General features: G+C 40.8%; 1 protein-coding gene across 4 annotated transcripts in view; it reads left to right on the forward strand.

Annotated features, from left to right (window-relative positions):
* Positions 1 to 3,032: 3,032 nt before the first annotated feature.
* RXFP1 (relaxin family peptide receptor 1) overlaps positions 3,033 to 21,547 on the forward strand; it is a gene marked incomplete at both ends in the record, with an annotated part of 125,292 nt that continues 106,777 nt past the window's right edge. For all 4 annotated transcript variants that reach the window (XM_080697728.1, XM_080697729.1, XM_080697731.1 and 1 more), the window contains one exon: positions 3,033 to 3,081. In XM_080697728.1, the coding sequence (XP_080553854.1) occupies positions 3,033 to 3,081 (49 nt within the window). The remainder of the gene's footprint in view (positions 3,082 to 21,547) is intronic.

The following is a 21,547-nucleotide window of genomic DNA, read 5'->3' on the forward strand; positions in this document are numbered from 1 at the left end:
ATTCAAAGACACAGGCACAATCCCCAAGGCCACACCTCCAGGGACCCGGGTTTACCAGCCACACCCTACTGGCCTAAGTTACCACCCAGAAAATCTATTATTACTGATAGATGAGATTACAGCCCTCATTACTTATTATACCAACTCTGAACATTAATACATGAGCTCTTCAGAGGACATTCTATAAGTAACCATGATAGGCATTGATACCAAGATTCTACCAAGCCTTAATGCAAGTTTATAATTGAACAATGTGGGCAGAAATAAAAGGCTAGGAACACATACCACCTGTGTGCTTTAATATATATCTTCAATATGCAAACAAGAGAACAAGAAACATACTTCAATTCAAAATGTAGGTAAAAAGAACTCTATTCGAGATATCAGGTTAAAAGCAATCAATACCTAAACGTTATTCAAAGCAGTGTTTAGTATTTGGCTGCAACACTGTGGTTCTCAACCAGGAGTGACTTGCTCCCTGTCCCAGAGGGGCACATGCCAATGTCTGAAGACACCTTTGATTGTCACAACTGCAGTGTTGGCATCTGGGGGGGTAGAGGACAGGAATGCTGTTAAACTTCCTACAGTGCAAAGTACAGACCCTCCCAATAAAGAATTCTCCAGCCCAAAGTACCTGCTGCAGCGGAAGAGGCAGTCTATATTCACGTAAAGGTTTTTTTTTTTCCACCAATGTACTTATATGATACAAGTATTCCAGATTCCCCACTTTTGCTAAAAATAAAAAAGAAGTGGCATTTTAAGAGAAAAAAAAATTGTTCCTTTGGGTAAATATCTATTTTGATAAAATATATTCTTCATTAAATGAAAATTTATTTCAATAGTTTGCACTGATAAATTGAATAGATTAAATATACATCATTACAAAGTACTTTTTGGCTACTAGCCCACTAATTGTATATCTTTTTGATAGCTGCTCTGGCAAAATCTTCAAAGCTAGAAAAGCTAGCAGAAGGACCTTGAAAACCTCCGTGCTCATAGCTGACTTTATGGTGGGACAATTCCAGAGCCGGTTCCTCTGCTTTTCCATTGAGAGGCTTCCTGTGGCTCTCCCTTTCAATACTGCCCTTCATATGTCCTTCCAGGAAACAGTATTTCTGACAAATTAAATAACCCACTAATCACTTACACAATAATCTTAAAATACCTCAAGTATAATTTAAAATATTAAACATTAATGGGCATTTAAATACAGTTAATCAAAGTGGAGAGAGATGGGACATGCCTGTAAACCCTGTACTTGGGAGGCTGAGACAGGAGGTTCACAGGTCTGAGGTCAAACTCAACAAGTAGTGATGCTCTCAGTAACTTTGAAAGACCCTGTTTCAAAATAAAAATAAAAGCCTTAGGTGAAGCATGGAGGTAGAATGCCCCCAGGTTTAATCCCTAGTACCACAAAAATGAATTAATTAATTTAATTAAGCATAAATGTTTCCATCAGAAGAATAGTGTCTTTATAAGTAAACCTACAGCTGAATGAATATGGATTTATGAATATTCCACTGATGAATTATTTTTTTTGTGAAATTCATTACATCCACAGGAGGGAAAAGACAATGTTAATATAACCTTTTAGCCACCATCTGGAAATAACTTTTTATAGTGAAGTCTACAATGGGAGGATAGGTAATTTAAATAGAGTCTACTTGTAGGTCTACAATTATCTCACAAACAAGTTCCTCGTGCTACTGTGGTGTCCATTGGCTCTAGAAATACTTTTCAAGAGCCAGGCGTGGTGGCACAGACTTGTAATCCCACCATTCGGGAGGCTGAGACAGGAGGTTCACAGTTCACAGACAGCCTCAGCTACTCAGTAAGGCCCTTCGCAACTCAGTGAGTCACTGTTTCAAAATAAAGAATAAAAAATAGGGCTGGGGTGTAACTTGGAGGTAGAATGCCCCTGGGTTCCATCCCCAGTACCATAACAAAATACACTGTCAAGTCACAAAATAAAAATGATATTCTCTAGTTAAAAGAAAACACATCCCATAGAAACGCCCTTTGTATTTTCATGCTTTTCCTGGCTGCTGGTCATATAATAAAACTCATCCTCATAGGAATGGCTGCTGTTTAGATCGCCAGCCATGCTCTCGGGCTCACAGCAGACATCATCAAGCAGCTTGCTGGTCATCAAGCTCGCTTGTGAGGTAAGTCTTCTCCAGAAAGCCAAGGCTCAGCCATGCATCTGCACAGTTCTGAAGGGGCAGGGAACCTGCCATTCAAACCCAGGAAGGCTTGCTCCACAGCTAGTGACATATCGAGGGAGTAAAATTCATAAGTTAAAGAAAAAAACTTAGATTTTTTTTATTCCTTGAATTTTTTGAACCATATTCTATTGTTCAAATTACCAAACAAACAGATTATATAAAATTGCTGTAGTTACACTTTAATTCCTGCCCTGGAGTTAATTCCACAAAGGCATTTTGCCCTGGGTAGTCCTGCTCTTTTCCTTGTTCCATGTCATAGGAAAAAAATGTTTCTGGGTTTTTTTGGAGGGGGGCTATCTGTAGCGCAATTTCCTTCTAGTAGTGTGACTTCAATCAGTTCAGATATTTGTCAGTGTTCATACATACCCTTAAACTGTGAACATCACAGGATGTAGAAACGAGAAGCTTAGAGTGAACAGAGTCTGTATGCTCTGAAACTTTTCCTACTGCTCTGCTGTGTGTGTGTGCGTGTGTGTGTGTGCGTGCATGCGTGCGTGCGTGCGTGTGTGTGTGTGTGTGTGTGTGTGTAGAAGGCTAATAAGACTTTTAGAGATTTTAGAGAAGGAAAACAGGGGAAAGATCCTTAGGGAGAAAGAAAAGAAGAGGAGAGAGGGAGAGAGAGAGAGAGAGAGAGAGAGAGAGAGAGAGAGAGAGAGAGAGAGAATGAGAGAGGAAGGAGGGAGTATTGCTTTATAGCTGCTAAGACTGCAGACAGAAATAGCACTCAACCACCGTGAGCTGTGCCCGACTCAGAACCAAAACCAAATTTTATTCCTTTTCATTAATCAGTTGCTCAGAGAGAAGGAAATGACATCTGGTGCTGTCTTCTTCTACATCTTAATGATTGGAAAATATCGTAAGTATGCTCAGCATCTCATTTTGTGCCTTAATATTCTGTGAAATAACCCTGAGTGTGAATGTTCATTACTGACATTTGTGCTTATAAGCTAAAAATTTATTTTCTGATAAAACTGTAATCTCACTTCAGGATGATTCTTCTTAGTGCATTTCTGTTATTTGTATTAAAAACTGGAATGTTCCTGTCATGGTCAATAGTGAAGCAAGGCTAACATGTCATACAAACCTATTCTTGATTACAACCAATTTGTATAATTGATATTATATGTAATGTTATATTTTAAGAGTAGCAGTCTTAAAGAAATTGTGTCCAAGGAGATGCCACTGAATTTCCTGGGGAAACCTTGATGCTTGCTCCCGTTTCTGGGTCGTTGGAGCGCTTTGCCATCCTTTGTGATCTGATATCATAGGTGTGCATCCACACAGACTGAGCAACCATGTAACTCTTTTTATTAAGCAAGGTTTCTCACTCTTTCTTGGAGGAGGGAAAATCCAAACCCACAAGGAGTTCCAAGTGACAAATTTCTGCTTTTTCTATTATAAGTTGCCATGATTTTTTATCTTAAATTCAAGGGAAAGAGTCATTATGCATCAAACCTCATTTGAATTATATTATGTAGATAGAAATACAATGATCTTATTTCTTAGGTAATAAACAATGAGAAAGTCAAAGCCAAACCAAGAAAGAAACTTCCTGAGTACCTTTAGTATTAAAGATATTTGAGAATTCTGGGCATGTGAGCTTCAACAAATTTAGAACTCACAAACATGTTTGTTTTCTTCTATCTTAAAAGTTTACAAAACTTTTGTTTCCATTAAGCTAGTCTATTGAGGAATGTCTCAGGGTAACTTTCAGTTCTGAGTATCTAAATTCTAATAGCAAGTTCTACAACAAAGAGATGTTGCTTTCCTTTTCTCCTCTCCTCTTTACCTCAAGAACCTACCTAGGATTTAGGTGAACTATGAATGGTCAAAGGTTAAGATAGCATCAAAACGGAAAAATGACTCGGAATCCCTGAGAAACTTCCTAGTCCTCGCTTTCTTCATCTCTAAGCCTGATTACTGACATTCCCACTTTTTAACGGGAGGTGAGGAGGCAAATTGCAAACTACCATTCAAAGTTTAATGTGTCTAATTCTAACCCAGTGTTGAAGGTACCAGAGCTCCTGACACTTGAAACTGACAGTCCTTGGAAATAAATAACAAATTTTACCATCCCCTATTCCATTTAAATAAAGCAAATAAATTGAATAAGCCAAATGAATCCTTCTAAAATAGGCGTTCTGTTAGGAAGAGTTCAAGGGCATGTGGAAGGTGTTCCGGGCAGGCTGAAGAACAACGTTGGCTAATGTGTTACTAAAGTCATTTCAGGTTAGTAAAAATGTTCCGTGTTAACATGTACTCTTTGGTTAATAAGAAATTATTTTTATGAGCAAGAAATGGAAAAATGATGATGATGATGTCAAAACCCTCCATCCTTTTAAATTTAAATTCTGTTTTCGTATAAAAGACAATTTCATCATGTGATATGAGCCTGGAGAGCTCCAAATCCTCACCTTCCACGCCTTCCTCAGGGCAGGGGCATGAGTATTTGATTCAGAATAGACTGGGTGTTAGGGTGGGGAGTCCCTCGTAGCGACCCCTGAAACAGTCATATGCATCCTTGGCTCACCTTTACTGTAGCCCATCACCCAGCCCCCAGCTAAGTGAAGATGTCCTATACGCATAGCAAAGGACATTAGCAGCCACACACATAAGGACACATTCTTAAACCTCTGCAGCTATCCCATAACTGTTTGCTTGTTTTGCTTTACTGTGCGTTTGTGTGTGTGCGTTATTTTGACATGTTGTAATTAGACATCATAGTCAGGTTCTGAGTCATACAAACAAGCATGCACACAGGTGTCGGCTGATTCCCTTTGGGTCTCACCCTGCTCCCCACCCTCCCCGTACATAACAGTGAAGTAATAGCGAGGCTGGGAGTGACCGTCAGACGTGGGCATCGCATAATATGCCTTGTTTCTTCCCTCAGCTGTTCCCTAGCCCCTCCTCCCCTCCCCTACTCCCCCTATCCTACTGGCCTCTCCTCAAAGATCTAAAGTCCTTTTTTTTTCCTATTTTCTCTCTAGCTTCTACATTTGAGAGAAAGCACTTGATCCTTGACTTACTGAGACAGGCTAACCTCACCATAGCATTCTCTATTTGCATTCATTTTCCTGCAGATGACACACTTTTGTCGCTCTTTGTGACTGGATAAAATCCCCTGTGTCTATACACCCACATGGTAAAGGGAGCATGCTATCATGGATACCTTCCCTGAGGGGCTTCGCTGCCCTGCCGCAAACCAGCTCCATGATTTTCGACAGTTAATTTACCCACTCTGAACCTAATTTGTAAAATGGCAATTAAGTCATTTGCCCTTCCTGCCTCCCAGAGCCCCTGTGTTGGATTCTTTAATTCAAAAATTACCTCCTCGCATCTTAAGAACTCTTAGGTAAATACAATTAATCTCACAAGGAATGCAAGACCAAGGGACAACCAGTGCCCTGTCACAACACTCAGCTATCAAATGCTCTTTCCTCTAGACCAGGACCATCTTCAATAGAGCCAGAGCATATAAATGGGTTTTGGAAACTGTAGAGCTCTTTATAGCTATAAACAGCTATCAATCATTCTTAAGAGAATGATTTGGCTAAAATAAAAAATATTTACTGAATATCCAAGTAGTGTGTGTGTGTGTGTGTGTGTGTGTGTGTGTGTGTGTGTGTGTGTATTACAGGGGCATTCTACTTCCAAGCCCTTTTTATTTATTTTTTGAAACAAAGTGTTGCTAGGTTGCTGCCAGTCTTGCTAAATTACTGAGGCTAGCCTCCAACCTGTGACCCTCCTGTCTCAGCCTCCCAAGTACTGGGATTACAGGCATGCACCAACACACCCAGCAGGCAGGTACTTTCATAAGCAGTAGGAATGAAGGGTGAATATGGTATGATTCCTCCTCTGAAGGAATAGCGTGCAGAAAACAGCGAGTGAGTCCAGGATTGCCGTTCAGTGAGACAAGGGAAAAGCCCAAGAAGCATGCAGAGTGAGGTGATGTGAAAATTCAAGAAAGATTTCCTTTTACCTTGAGAATTTTTGATTCTTTAAAAATTCCTGCCTGTAGTGTAGTTAATTGTATCACACCAATGTTAATTTCTTAGATTTGATAATGAACTATAGTTGTCATAGATTTCACCACTAGGGGAAGCTGGTGAAGGGTGCATGGGACCCTGCTATAACATTTTTAACTTCTTGTGAGTCTAATATCACTTCAAATTTAAAAGTTAAAAAGCAATCCTCAAAATGAATTTTATAAGTCCCTATCACCAAATGGGTTACTTATTATTTAAACAATAATAATATTTAAACAGGAGGATCACAGTTCTCAGACAGTCTCCTCTACTTAGGCTCTTTGCAACTCAGTGAAGACCTTTACCAAAATAAAGAATAAAAAGTAGGGTTGGGGGTCTTGCTCAGAGAAGAATGCCCCTGGGTTCCATCCCCAGTACTGAAAAAAAAAAAGAACCAAGAGCACAACACCAGCATGTTTAGCAACTTTGAAAAGATGACAGTATAAACTTACCAATATGCAAACTACAGAATTACCTAGGATTCCAGTTTACATTTTTGAAGATTGCTAGCAATTTTATATTGTTCTTACTCTGAATGTGCAATGATATTTTTAAATTTCAAGTAGGAAGAAAATTAATAAGTCTGTGCAAGTGCATCACCACCTGCATGAAAGGAAACAGATTATTTATTTGTGAACTAAGTAAGTTCTGAAGCATGATTTCACACATCAGTACAAACTTGCTAAACAGAAATGCCTAGAGCTGAGTTTTCTTGTTAGGTTTGTTATTTATTTTTTAATTTTGTTGTTGTTGTTGTTGTTATTGTTTGTTCTTGGTTAGATTTGAGTTGGGTTGGGTTGGGTGTTTTGGGTTTCGTCTAAACAACTATGTATTTAAAACATTTGAGTTCAAGCCTCATGTTTATGGGTGTGGTTGTTTTTATATTTCCATTTATTGAGAGCTTTTCACGGACCAAGAGCCAAGTTAAGCACTTTACACACATCCCATTTTATTCCTGCAACAACTTATAAGATATTCCCACCTTACAAAACAGAAAATTGGAAATATTAAGTAGCATTCTTGGCATTACCTTCTAGAAAGTGTTGCAAGAGAGATTTGAATCCAAGTTTATCCCCTTAAAAATACGATGCTAGTAAAACGTGATTTTGTTCTAATGCTTTCTAAAATTATAATGTCTTAAAATTAAAAAGAACTTCACAAATACTCTGATCTTGCCCACAGGGCTTCAAGCAAAGTAGGTTGTCTCCACTTTAGAAATTAAATAGTCAGGAAACACTGACCAACTCAAGGTCTCAAAACCAGTAAATCTAGGGTTTTGCCAAGTGGTATGAAGCCAGATCACTGAAGTAATCTGTGCACAGTGTTTATGTCTCTATCTCTTCTTATTATCTGGTCCTGTTTGCTCTGCATACATTATCAATGCACACCAAGAGCGGATGAATTAGGACACCTGGGTGAAGGTATAGAGAGGCCTTCGAATGCACTTTTACTTACAGCACGTGACACTGAGCAAGTGCACGTCCACCTAGCAAGTACCAATGGCCACCCACTCCTCCCAGAGGCCGCCCCTCGTTGTTCCCACGACCCAGCAGCTCTCTTCCTGTCTAAGGTACCGTGAGCCTGACAATTCCCACCTTCTGTGCTACGGCCCCACCCTGACCAGACAGCAAGACCCCATCGCTGGGACCAAGAGCATCTATCCTTCATAAGCAGGGCCAAGATGGTAGCATTTCAAATTTAGGTTTCATTCTCTATCGCCACAAAAATAGAGAAAAAAGGACCATTATAGAGCAAAGTCTCCTGTTACTTGTGCTAAAAACTGGTATTTTCCTGTCAAGTAGCTGAATTTTATAGTACTTTGAATAAGTCAAATAGATTCATTTCATGATTGTTTTAATATTTCCTAACTGGGGTCCCCTTATTGCTTCACCCTCTATAGTAATGAATATGTATTTTAGAAATATAAATGAAAATGCCCTCAGAGTCTGTCTGAGAGTCGGTCTTGGGAATGGGACTCTCGGGCTCTCTCAGCAGCCTCTGTGGGCCAGGAGCCCTCGCAGCTCTGCCTGCTCCCGCTCCCCATCACTGTCCCCAGGTTCCCCAGAGCTGCCCTCCGCTCCCGTGGGGGAGGAGGGGCCCTCCCAAACTCCACTCCACATCTCCCTCCCGTCAGGGTGCCCAGTTGAACCCCAAAGTCACCTACACGATTCTGCTACAAAACAGGACAGCCAGTTACCTGGTATATTCTTTACTATTAGGAGTCACCATGTTAGAAGGCAGTTGAGATTTTAAATAATTTTTTGTTGTTTTTGTTTAGTAGATTGAGTACACAGCAGAGCCGAGAGGCTATCCAATTTTAAGAGCTATTCCCTGCTTAAAACACTTCGTGCTGCTGCTGTTTTCGAACTAATTAGATAGTTTCCACTTATGTCTCCTGAGTACGTTTTAAATATCAGTTTCATAAAGTCATATTTTTGAGATAGAATAAAATGTAAAGCTTATCAAGGACAACGCCCTCGTGTTTTTTTTTTTTTTTTTACAAAGGAATAAAAAAAACTAAGGTTCTATAGCCGCGCTCCCTCTTAGTTCCAGCTATATTATACCTTGCTCATTTTTAAAGGGGAAGATCCAAATTGCATATTTAGGACAAAATGGGATGGAAATGTCCAAGTAAAACATCACTTTTAGTAGAAAAAACCTGCCAGGCACAGTGGCCCACACCTGTAATCCCAGCACTTAGGAGACTGAGACATGAAGACTGCAGGTTGGAAAATAGCCTCAGCAATTTAGGGAGATTCTCATCAACTTAGAGAGATCATGTTTCAGAACAAAAAAATAAAAAGGACTGGGGTTGTTAGTGCAGAGGTAGAATTCCCCTGGGATCAATCCCTAGTACCAAAATAAAAGAAAAGAAAAAAGGGAAAGAAAAAAACCTAAGCTAGGCACAGTGGCACACACTTGTAATTCCAGTGCTTGGGAGGCTGAGAAAGGAGGATCCCAGGTATGAGGCTAGCCTCAGGAACTTAGCAAGACCCTCGGCAATCTAGCAAGATCTTTCAAAATTAAAAAAAAAAAACAAATAAAAAGAACTGGGATGTAGCTTAGAGGTAGAACACCCTGGGTCAAACCCCAGTACCTCTCCCCTTAAAACCCGCAAGAAAAAAAAGAATCTAGACCAAGATTATTCAAATTATTATCTACCAAAATCCTAACCTCAAAGGTTAAGAATTGGGCAATATGCTAGGACAGTATCGCCACTTCATATATACCTGCCTGGGAAATAAACATTTTAGATTGGGCTCAAAATGAAGGAGAGAAAAGTTCTGATCCCACCTTCCTGACCCATGCTTGCAGTCAGGCCCAATCCTAGAAGTGTTAAAATCTTCATGGACAGCGGGTGTGGTGGCGCACGCTTATAACCCCAGTACTTAGGAGACAGACAGGAGGATTGCAGGTTCAAGGACAGCCTCAGCAAGTAGGGAGACTCATCAACATAACAAGACTCTGTTTCAAAATAAAAATTTAAAAATAGGGTTAGGGGTGTAGCTCAGAGGTGGAATGCCTCTAAGTTCAATTCCCAGTACCAAAATCAAAACAAAAATAAATGAATAAAATCCTCATGGATCAAGATCCACTAGATGTCTCCACTAGGAATTCTCTCTGCCTCTCTCTCTTCTCTCTCTCTCTCTCTCTCTCCCTCCCTCTCCCTCTCCCTCTCCCTCTCCCTCTCCCTCTCCCTCTCCCTCTCTCTCTCTCTCTCTCTTCCAAGCACGCATTTTCCAGACAATCAAGTCACCCCCAATATACAGCCCTTTGCATCGCACGCCGCGCACATCCCAAGCCCGCCCTTCAACACTCCGGGTCAGGCAGTCTTCACGTGCTACAGATTGCACTGCTATCCAGCAAGGTTAGTGCTGAAGAGATTTTATCAACTTCTCAGGAGTAATTTATGGACTAAGAATTTCTCAGACACTTTTAGTTTCCAGGGGAAAAAAATGCCTTGCTTTTTTTCCTCCCTGGATATACCAGACAGTTTAGCACCAAATAACTGTGTGGTTAATCTCTCCCACAACCCTTCCATCCAACCCCAAAACAACAAAGCACCTCTTCTTCTGCCTATGCAGGAGGCACTGTTCACACGGCCCAGAGTCCTCCCTCTCCGACCCCAGCCCACACGGTCTCCTGCTTTGTGGGGACTGAACAGCCGCTCACAGAAGCCACGCGCTGCATCCTCACTCTGGTATTCACAAGGCATGACTTAGTAGCAGACAAATCCCACACTGGTAGTGACACAGCCATTACCTTGGCAGCCTGATTTCTTCTCTTATCGCATGGGGTGAGACTGTTTTTGCATTTGGGGTCCAGGCATTGGGATGGAATGGGTATGTAAAAATGATAGCTATTGGAGAAATAAACCATTTCCTTTGTTTCCTGATGACTTGATTTCTCCTCGTTTTGATCTTAACCACTCTCTCTGTTTGTTAATTCTACCATGACTCCTAACAAAATACCCACAGAGAGATCTGCCCCTCTTGAGTTCAAATCTGGCGATCTAAATTCCTTTTTCTACCCACCCCAGCTCTGTTATACTCCCTCCTCCCAAGTTGGACCTTTCATAGAGAATAGTTTCCCATCAGACATTCTGTCTGCAGATTACACACCTCCTCCTCCTCCTCTTCCTCCCCCCCCCCTCCTCCAGCTATTCACAGTTACCTAGCGTCCTGGACACTCCAGCTGGTTTTTTCAGTACTGAGTAAATTGGTTCCAATATTTGATCATTGCAGTACTAGGAAGCTAGGACCCTGCAGGTTTCTGTAGTTGCAGTCATTTAAACAGATAAATCTAGCCGGGCGTGGTGGCGCACGCTTGTAATCCCCACACTTTGGAGGCTGAGACAGGAGGATTGCACAGGTTCGAAGCCAGCCTCAGCTACTTAGTGAGGCTTTCAGCAACCTAGTGAGACCCTTTTTCCAAATAAAATAGTTTTAAAAAGGTCTGGGAGTATAGCCCAGAGGTAGAAAGCCTCTGGGTTCCACCCCCAGTACCACCAAAAAATAAATAAATAAATAAATAAATAAATAAATAAATCTTATTTTTTAGGTTTGAAATTAAAATATTGTATAATGTGCAGATATGAACTGACAAATTTTGAGCAAAATGTATAAATATGCATGGAGCTTCTGAGAAAATCAGACAAGTTGCCCCATGAGGCTTTATTGGGCAGGTCTATCTAGGTCAAATACTACAAATATAACTTACTGAAAATAATTAAGTTTTCAGCCACTTCCTTTACTGCCAAACCACCCACCCCAGTGTCTCCCCTTCCCCCTCTCCCTGCTAGACTTTCTCACCTTGGCCTTTAGATAATCTAATAGGTTTCCGTGAAGCAAGCTGGAAATGTGTCCCCTGGTCCAGAAGACTGGCCGTTTTTACTTTCCCAGTTGTGGATGCTTTGATGGAAATTGCAAACTGCCTCATGGGTTATAAATGTTTCTCCTCTCTCACACATTTTAAACTTAGAAAAGAAGACGTCACCAGCCACGCTATCTGTTAGCATCTCTTAACCTCCATTTAACCGCCCTCATTGTGTTAAGCTCAAGAGAAGGGACTGCTCTAACCAAGTTAAATTTAGATTTTTATTCCTGCCCTTCTAATTACAGTCTTTACCCCTGATCTTGTGAGCTAACAGCATCATAATTTAAGCTCCATGAGAAAGGGATTGTTTTTATTTATTGACTTTCCATAACTGTTCTTGACAACTAAGCGTTCACCCCCAGTGTTGACCTGAAATTATGTGATGGGTTATTTGTCCATCAGATCCCACTTTAACAGTAAAAAATCTGTACAAAGCTTTTTGTAGGACTGCTTCTCTTAGACATCTTTTCTCAAGTTTCTATTCTAATATATATGTAGCAGACAAATATTTTCATAACACATTATAGTCATTAAATAGAAAGAGCTTCACAGGGAAATTAGATAATCTCAATTCTTTCTAGAAGTTCACAATATAAGACAGACAAATTTGAATAGACATAAACTAAAACAAAGGGGTGAAGGCCAAACATTTTTTCATTATTATATATTCTCAACATTTTGTTCATAGCAATAGTTACAGTGAATACCTGAAAAGATTGAATAAATGAATGAGAGAATGAATGAATGAATAAGGAATTGATGGAAAAGAATGAAGCTTAAGCAGACAACGTGGCATAAGGAAAAGGGGAGAAATGATGGGACGTGGAGTTGAGAAAAAAATAAATAACATGCATGGCAGAGAGCAAGCCCTGGGAGATAAAAGCACACAGAGCCCAGGGGGCACCAAGCGAAGGGTGTGCATCCGTGGTGCTATTAGTGCAAGCCTTATAAAGCCAGCACATGTCATCCTGCCTCCAAATGGATTTATTTGTGCATCTAGAAGGGACTGAAGAGTCACCCACTTCATACCATCTACACAGCTCTTAGGTCAGTATTGAGCAAATTGGCTCCAGCACCCTTCCCTCTCCTCTCCTTTGTGTCTCTTCAATCCCCAAGAGCCTCTACTCTTTTCACCCACAGCTGCCTCTTTTCAGTGGGAGGCCTGTGGTCTCCCTCTCCACCCTCCTGACCCGTTCCTCACAGCGTATTCTTCTGCTACACAGAGTCTTCTGGATTACTAAGTGTGTTTTCTACTCCGATATTTTTCAGGACAATTCACTTCTCAGTTTTTTTTCTCCTTTTTTAATCCTCAGAAAGCACAGGATCAGGGAAGTGTTGCAAGAAGAAAGCTATAAAGGCAACACAAAGCCAGGAATGTGGCACATGCCTATAACCCCAGTGCTTGGGAGGATGAGAAAGGAGGATCACAAGTTCAAAGACAGCCTCAGCAGGTTAGCAAGATGCTGTTTCAAAATAAAAAAAAAAATTAATCTAGGGGTATAGCTCTATGGTAAATTCCCCTGAGTTCAATCCTCAGTATTTAAAAGAAGAAGAAGAAGAAGAAGAAGAAGAAGAAGAAGAAGAAGAAGAAGAAGAAGAAGAAGAAGAAGAAGAAGAAGAAGAAAGGATTCTAAAGCTTTAGAACTCAAAGCCAAGATTTTGCATATTCTAGGGAGGACCTTTTCTGCTCTACCTTCCCTGGGCAAAAGAAAAGTATAGTCCAAATGCCTATTTTTAGTGGTAGAAGAGAAAAATACTTATGAAAAATACATATTTAGATATGAATATAGTCAAGAGGAATTTGGTAAACAGTAATTATAAGCACAAACTCAGAATTTGAAATAACAGTTATAATAAAATACCTCTGTAACATGAACTCTTGAGATTTTGCAAATCAGAGTATCAAAGTTTAGCTATTTCCCAATATTGTTCAGTGGACACAAGTGAATACACATGTTTACCATTGTTTTCAAGACACTTATAAGAGAATCAGAAGTCTCAAAACTCACATAATAGTAGGTAGGCTCATTCATTTCGTAAAAAGAATATTTTTATGGTTCGCAACTGAAATGTCCCCCCAAAACACTCCTGCTGAATATAACTTTATAAAGTTACAGTCAGTTGAACTGTTGAAGTTCTGGTTAAATGACAAACATTTTTAAATGTCATCTAGCTAAACCCTGAAAGGTAATGTTTTCTCACCTTTCCAAACGGGGATGGTCTTAGAAAGATCTAGGGATTTGCCAAGGTCACTGGCTCATAAATATTTAATTCAAGTCTTGAACTCAGGTTTATCTGACTCCCAAATGTGAGTTTTTCACCTCCACTGTGAACATCAAGATCTTGTTACACATTTCTGTGTACGAGCTCCCATTTCATGGGACATGTACTCCTGCTCCCAGTCACAGAGAAGAAGCTGACCCAGCAAGCGGGATTCGAGTTAGAGCTACCGGGTCCTGCGTCCAGGGGAAAGAGAAGGGCGCTGTGAGCCTCACACCGCGTGCACAGGGTCACGAGACAGACAGGAAAGGACGTGCAGTTGTGGGAAAGCAAACACTAGAAGAGGAAGCTGAGATGCTGCAAGCAGATCACGGAGGCCTTTACCACACTCAGAAATGGGCCTGCGGTGCGTGAGCAATCGGAACGGAGACTTTGCACACGATGGTAGTGATCGATTGGTTGTTTAGGAGGCAACGCTGGCATCTTACCAAAACCTGGGTTAGAACGTGGGAAGTGTAAAGCAACCCTGGAGGAGGCATGGCCTCTTCTGCCCTGACAGGAAGAACTGTGACCCAGTCGACCTAGCTGCTGACTTCCATGCTCTTTCCCTAGGACTTTATTACATCTTTTCATGTATTTTCTTCCTTAAAAGTACCTGTGGACTTGTAGCCAGGCATGGTGACACACACCTCTAATCTCAGTACTTGAGAGACTGAGACAGGAAGATGGCAGGTTCGAGGCCAGTCTCACCAATTTAGCGAGACCCTCTGCAACTTAGTGAGACTGTTTCTAGATAAAAAATAAAATAGGGCAGGGCATGTAGCTCAGAGGTAGAATGCCTCTAGGTTCAATCTCCAGCACCACCACCACAACAAAAAAATACATAAGCGGGATGCAATACAAAGCCTGTGTTCAATTGTCAAGACTGGCTGCTTTGACACTGCACTCCACACACATCCAGCTATGACCTCTAATCCTCACTCCCAAGAATCCTTTGATCTACTTTGCCTAGGTGTCCACGTTTCCCATTTCTTGAGTGTTATTTTCTAACTCACTATGTTCTTTAGCAGTGTAAAAATTTTGGATCCAGTTTGCAAATAAGACAATAGATAAAGCAGGCTGGGGAACATTGTTAACAGGTTCACCTGGTAACGAGTAATACATGAACAAAATGTTCATGCATAATCATGAGTAAAAGGGAGCGCACTGTATGTAGAGGTACACAATGTATTCTTTAATCAGTGAGCAACTTTGCAACACAAGGCTGTGCCTAAGAAAGTATCAGCAAATTTAAGAGATGTTTATCAGCAACTGTAAAATCACAACAGTGGAAAATAGCACATCTATAAACAATTTAAAATAAAAATTGTAAATCTACAAATAAGCCGGGCGTGGTGGTGCACACTTTTAATTCCCGCTCTTGGGAGGCAGAGATAGGAGGATCGCACAGGTTCAAAGCCAGCCACGCTGGCTTAAGAGACCCTGTTTCCAAATAAAAACATATAAATAGGTTTGGGAGTGTAGCCCGGAGGTAGAAGGGCTTCCAGGAACCCCAGTACCACCAAATAAATAAAGAAAGAAATAATAAATCTACAAATAATTCAAAATAGTGTGCTAATAGGGCCAAGGCATGCTATCTATAATTATAACAATTTCACTCTACTAATGTGTCCATCTTAACTGATGGCACTACTCACAGCAGGTTGTATGCACAGGTGCACACATGTAACTGCAGCACTCTTGGATTTTCTCTTACGTGGGTGCTTTAAGGGCTGGATGAGATGGTGCTGGGCGCTGAAGGTGTGACACCGAAAATGCACCGGAGATACCCCCACTCCCTCCACATGTTTTATTTCTTATATGCTTTTATTGGTGCTTTATAGTCTCATCATCTCACTTTTAACCTGGTGAATAGTGATCGTGGCACACTTGCACACCATGCTTGGTGAATTCCCCCGCTCCCTCCCACTTCCCCCCACAGGATACAATGTCCATGGAGGTGCCTCCTTCATTAATCCTCCCCCTCCCCCAGCCCCTCCCTCACTCCACTGCGGTTTCTCCTTCTCATATCCCTATTACCCCCTAGCTTCCACACACAGGAGAAATCACAGGACTCTTGGTTCCCTCAGCACTTTTTTTTTTTTTTTGGTGGTAACTGGGGTTCCTGGAAACCCTTCTATCTCCGGGCTACACTCCCAGATATATATATTTTTTTTAATAGGGTCTCTTTTTTAATTTTTATTGGTGCATATATTCATACATCATATTGGGGTAAAAAAAAACTTGTGTGTACAGACATGTACACATCACTGATTTAACCCCTACCCAATTCCCACCCCATTCCCTCCCCATCCCTCCTTCCCTTGCTTGGCTTAGTGGTTGACTTCTATGTTTAAGTACATTGTGTGTTTTAGAGATTTTCCTCTTCCCCCTCCTTTCTCCTCCTTTAGGTTGTCTTGTTTGCTCCTCTATAGAATTTCCTTTTTCATCTAGAGTTCCTCCTATTTCTCCCTAGAAACAGGGTCTCTTAAGCCAGCGCTGCTGGCTTCAAACCTGCGCGATCCTCCTGTCTCTGCCTCCCAATCATGGGGATTACAAGCGTACGCCACCACGCCTGGCTCCCTCAGTACATTTTACACTACCCTAAACGTTATAGAACTATGGTCACGCTAGAGAAATAACTTGCTGCAAACATCTCTAATTTATATGAGTTTATTATGTCACTCTTGCAGATAATCAATAATTAAACTATATAAGACCAAAACAAGCTCTTTTTGCAAATACTGTGTAACATTATCATAAAAGCATAGCTAATAGCCTCTAATATGACTAGAAATGTTATAACTATCAGTGCACAGAAAACTATAAATTAGTTCTGATATATTTATAAAGAGACTAGTGGTTCACCCTCAGCTGGACTAAGTCAAATGCTTCCACTGGATAAATAGCTTCCAGGCATACGTTGAATACGTTAAATACGTGTGTATGCAGCCTTTCAAGACAACATAGCCAGGAAATCGTACACATTCTGAACCTGCAATATGGGGGGCTAAATAGGGTTCATACTGGTGAGCTTAAGAACTCTATGCATATGGAATCACAAGGTTTTCTTAACTGTTTCCCAAAAATCATGAGTTCTGAGCCAACTTGTCAATTTATAGGAGCCTAGCTAATCTAGGGAAATAGACTTTTGTTCATTTGATTAATATAGATGCATATTCAAAAATCTAAATCTAAAATCCAGCCTTCTTTCAGGATTTTTGCTATCATTTGAGGACAAACTACAACTGTGGTAAATAAGTAATTATTCCTACTGCTAGCTTTACTGGAGAGCTAGACCTAATTTAAAATATTTTTTTCTTTTTATCTCTTTTTCCCTTAATTATTCCTTCTATCCATCCTTCCTTCTTCCACCCCACCCTACTCCAAAAAGTAAGTTTTCTTAGTCCGATCATTCCACAAAATCTATGACTCCTGGAGTTTTTCTGAGGCTGACGCAGGGTCTATGTCCTTTGAGAAGACAAGGATTTACTGGCTGACTATATAACTGTCAGACCCAGGGTGCCTTTGAGAGATATTTATAGAAATTGGGTTTTAACTAACTAAAGCCAGAATCTAGAAGAAAGAAAAAAAAAGACCAGTCTCCATTGCTATTAAAGAGGTCTTCGCAACACTCTTCTAAATGTTTCTGATACACATTTACTCATTTTTCCCTTCTTTTACTATTTTTTTCTCCTACAATATGTGTGGCACCAATACAGGAATAAGAAATTAATGGTAGACAACACCAGAAAGATCCTCCTACGTGAATTTACATTCTGGTGGTGATACACAGATAAGAAAAGTAAGCTATCTGATAAATGCAATTTCTTGAAGTGTTGTGAAGAGACAACAGTCATGTAGGGTTGTAGCCCAAAAGGGATGCGGAGGGACTTTGGCCGGGGCTCCTTACACTGAAACCTGAAAGGTGAGGAACGTCCAGCCTTGCAGTGCTCCAGGGGAATATCAATCCAGACATCCAAGAAAGTGGACTAGCTGACTCCTACACCCCAAGGGAAGAGCAAATTCAGGGATCCAGATAGGACTGTGCTAAGAAAAGTGAAAAGAAACACAATTGCTGAATAGGAGTGGCCCATTCATGGAAGATGGAAAGGTATAAAAAGGTTGAATGGGGGGTAGAGATTGAACCTAGGGGCATTCTACCTCCAAGCTACACTCCCAGCCCTTTTTATTTTTTATTTGAAGCAGGATCTCATCAAGTTGCTGAGGCTTATTTTAAACCTGTGATTCTCCTGTTTCAGGCTCCCAATTACCAGGATCACACCCAGCGAGGCTGGATTTTACTTTAAGAACAATGGGGTGCCGGCAGAAGTTTGGAATGAGTACATTTCCTGATCTAACTTATTTTTCAAGATCCCTCTGGTGGCCCTTGGAGAGCAGGCTGGCAGGAGGCGGGACTGGAAGCTGGAGGGCACACGTGCAATCGTGCAATTCAGACATGAAGGGGGCTCGCACTCCTGGGAGAGAAGCAGAGAGGCAGGATGGTGGTAGACAGTCTCCAGGACGGGCTGAAGGATCGCAGGTGGACGTGGGGATGAAGAGAAAGAGGATACGTGCAAGATGGGAGGGTACAAAATGAACCGTAGGGTCAGAGAAAGGATAAAGAGATTCTTTTATGTTTTTAAGACATAAAAGTAAGAAATATACAAAAAATAGTCATATAAGCCACAGCTTTTCTGTTTAATGATTCAATTCTAAAGGAATGGCACCCCCTCTCGCCTACCATAGATGAGGGTCCAATCCATCTATTCTAAGTGAGCTGGGTAGGATGGGCAGGTCAAAGCAAGCCCAGGAAGCAACAGCAATAACAGCCTGGCCAAAGAGGGAGAAAATCTATCCTTCCTAAATGCTCAACCTGGTGGCCAGATAAGCAACCCTCAGGATGGACAGAAGAGGGAAGTCAGGCAGCCAGGAGCACAGAACAGGTGCCCACCGATGGGGATGTTTGTTAAAGGCAATTCAAAGATTTGGGAAGTAAGGCGGAGCTACAAAAATGTAAGAAGCCGGCTGTGGTGGCTCATGCCTGTAATCCCAGTACTTGGAAGGCTGAGACTGGAGGATTGCAGGTTCAAGGCCAGGCTTAGCCACTTAGCAAGACCCTCAGCAGTGTAGCAAGGCCTTGTTTCAAAGTTTAAAAAAGTAAAATACTGAGGGTATAGCGCAGAGGTAGAATACCCCTGGGTTGAAGCCCCAGTACCATTAAATATATACATACACATACACATATACATATACATATACATATACATACATACATATATATGTGTGTGTGTGTGTGTGTGTGTATATATATATATATATTTCCAGGTGTGGCGCAGTACAGGTGTCAGAGCGTACAAGCTGAGTGCAGGTGTGCCAGCACACCCCCCAGACTGCTGTTGAAAGAGGCTGTGGTAATTCCAAGAAAAAAGAAACCCAGAGAAACACAAGTTTTTCTTTGATTTTGCTAAATTATAGTAGCTGTATGGAAAAGCATTAAAATTAAGCCCTGAACCCTGGCAGATGTTATTAATGAGCTAATAACCGCCCTAGGAGATGTAAAAAGGAAGTGTGGGCAGTAAACCTGTAGCCCACAGACCCGCAGAAAATGGGGTCACTGCTCGTAGCCTGCCTTGCCAGCATTTAGAGCTCTGCTTATTTTATTTTTCCCCAAAGCAAAGATCTCCACTGACACCGTGTTCAGAAAACTTGTCCAAATCACACGGCCTCTGCTGTCTTTGAGACTGCACTGTGGTGAAAGATTAAAAAAAAAAAAAAAGAAAAACACAAGTTCCAAATTATAAACAAACAGGTGAAAGAGAATGAAATGTCTTGTAAATAATATTCTCCGCATGTAAAATTCTGTATCTTTCATGCCAAGAATTCTCAGAAAACTTAAAGCATGTGACACATATGTGATATCTAAGTAATTCTGCATTTCCTCAAAAACAAAGTGGACACATACCCCAAGGCCAGGCAGAAGGGAACCAAAGTTCCTCCAAATAGTGAACATTTTAAAACTGGGATGCTGAAAAACATTTTCAGCCACAACTTAAAAGGTTAAAAACAAAGCCGGGTGTGGTGGTGCACACTTGTAATCCCTGCATTCGGGAGGCTGAGACAGGAGGGTCATAGTGGTTCAAGGATAGCCCTTTGCAACTCAATGAAACCCTGTTTCAAAATAAAGAATACAAAATAGGGCTGGGGGTGTAACTCGAAGGTAGAATGCCCCTGTTCCAACCCCAGTACCGGAAAAGAAAAAGTTAACACTTACAAACCTTTTTTTTTTTTTTTTTTTTTTTTTTGTGTGTGTGTGTGTGTGTGTGTGTGTGTGTTACTGGGGATGGAACCCTTCTACCTCCCGGCTACACTCCCAGACCTATTTTATATTTTATTTAGAAACAGGGTCTCTTAAGCCAGAGACAGGTTTTGAACCTGCACGATCCTCCTGTCTCTGCCTCCCAAGCACGGGGATTACAAGCATGTGCCACCATGCCCAGTTGCAAACTTATTTTTAACTCTTATTTAAAAATGTTTCCAACATTCAAAAATATTACAAAAGTAATAGAGTGAACACATATAAACCTCTCTCCTGGTTTCACTTATTAGCATTTTGCCACATTCACTGTACCTCCCTATCAAGCATACATACATATTTTGAGCATGTGCCTTAGAAAAATTACATCCTCTTAGGCCCCATACTACAATTGCTAAATGCAAGAAATTTAACATTAATAAAACTATGCTATCTATAATAAAGTTCATATTCATATTTTATCAATTATCCCAGTCCAGGATTCCACTTGGCATTCAACGGCCACAGCATTATATTCTTCTTTAGTCTGGAGAAGATGAGATATGGGATTTTAAGAATGGGAACCAGTTGTTATATAGAATAGAATAGTCTTCAAGTTAGTCTTGTCTGATACAAGCATATATAATATAATATAATATAGTGCAAAATTTGCCATAGAAATATACCAAAGAAAGTTTGGCATGGTGGTGCAGTATTTCAGAGTCTGAGACAGAACAATAGCAGGTTCAAAGCCAGCCTCACCAGTTTAGCAAGACCCTTCATGAGATTGTTTCAAAATAAAAAATAAAGTAGGCCTGAGGGGTGTAGCTCAGAGGTAGAATACCCTGAGTACCACAAAAAAATAAAAATTAAAAAATAAATAAATAAATATATTCCTCCACCAGAGGAACCAGACGAAAGCTGCATGCTAAATTTGAGGACTGATGTTATAGTGTCTCCCCTATTTTTATCCATTTTTAATTATGCAGGACTTCCTGTTTTCACATGTCATTTCTTCTTTGAATTGTTCTCAGCTAATCTTCAAACAGAACACCCCACTTTTCCATGCTGGCTAGCTGTCCAAGTCGCTTAAAAGCCTTACCCCTAAGCCCGCTCTTGCCTTCACCTCCTGGGAATCATTTTCAGGGTCCCTTTATCTAGACACAAGGGTCTTCTGCTCTCCTCTGAGTAGAGTCTGCTTTTAGCACTCTCCTGGATCATTAGAAATGCACTGTAGGAACAGAAAAGAGAAAGGCCAAGCAATGAGGGCTTGCACAGATGTGAATTTATTTTTTATTCTTTTGCTGTAACATGCTGGTCTCTGAACCTGAGGGAAAATATCTTGCGTTCACCCCCAACGGCATAAA

This window comes from Muscardinus avellanarius, assembly GCF_963383645.1.
Source record: "Muscardinus avellanarius genome assembly, chromosome: 6".
NCBI classification, from domain to species: domain Eukaryota; kingdom Metazoa; phylum Chordata; class Mammalia; order Rodentia; family Gliridae; genus Muscardinus; species Muscardinus avellanarius.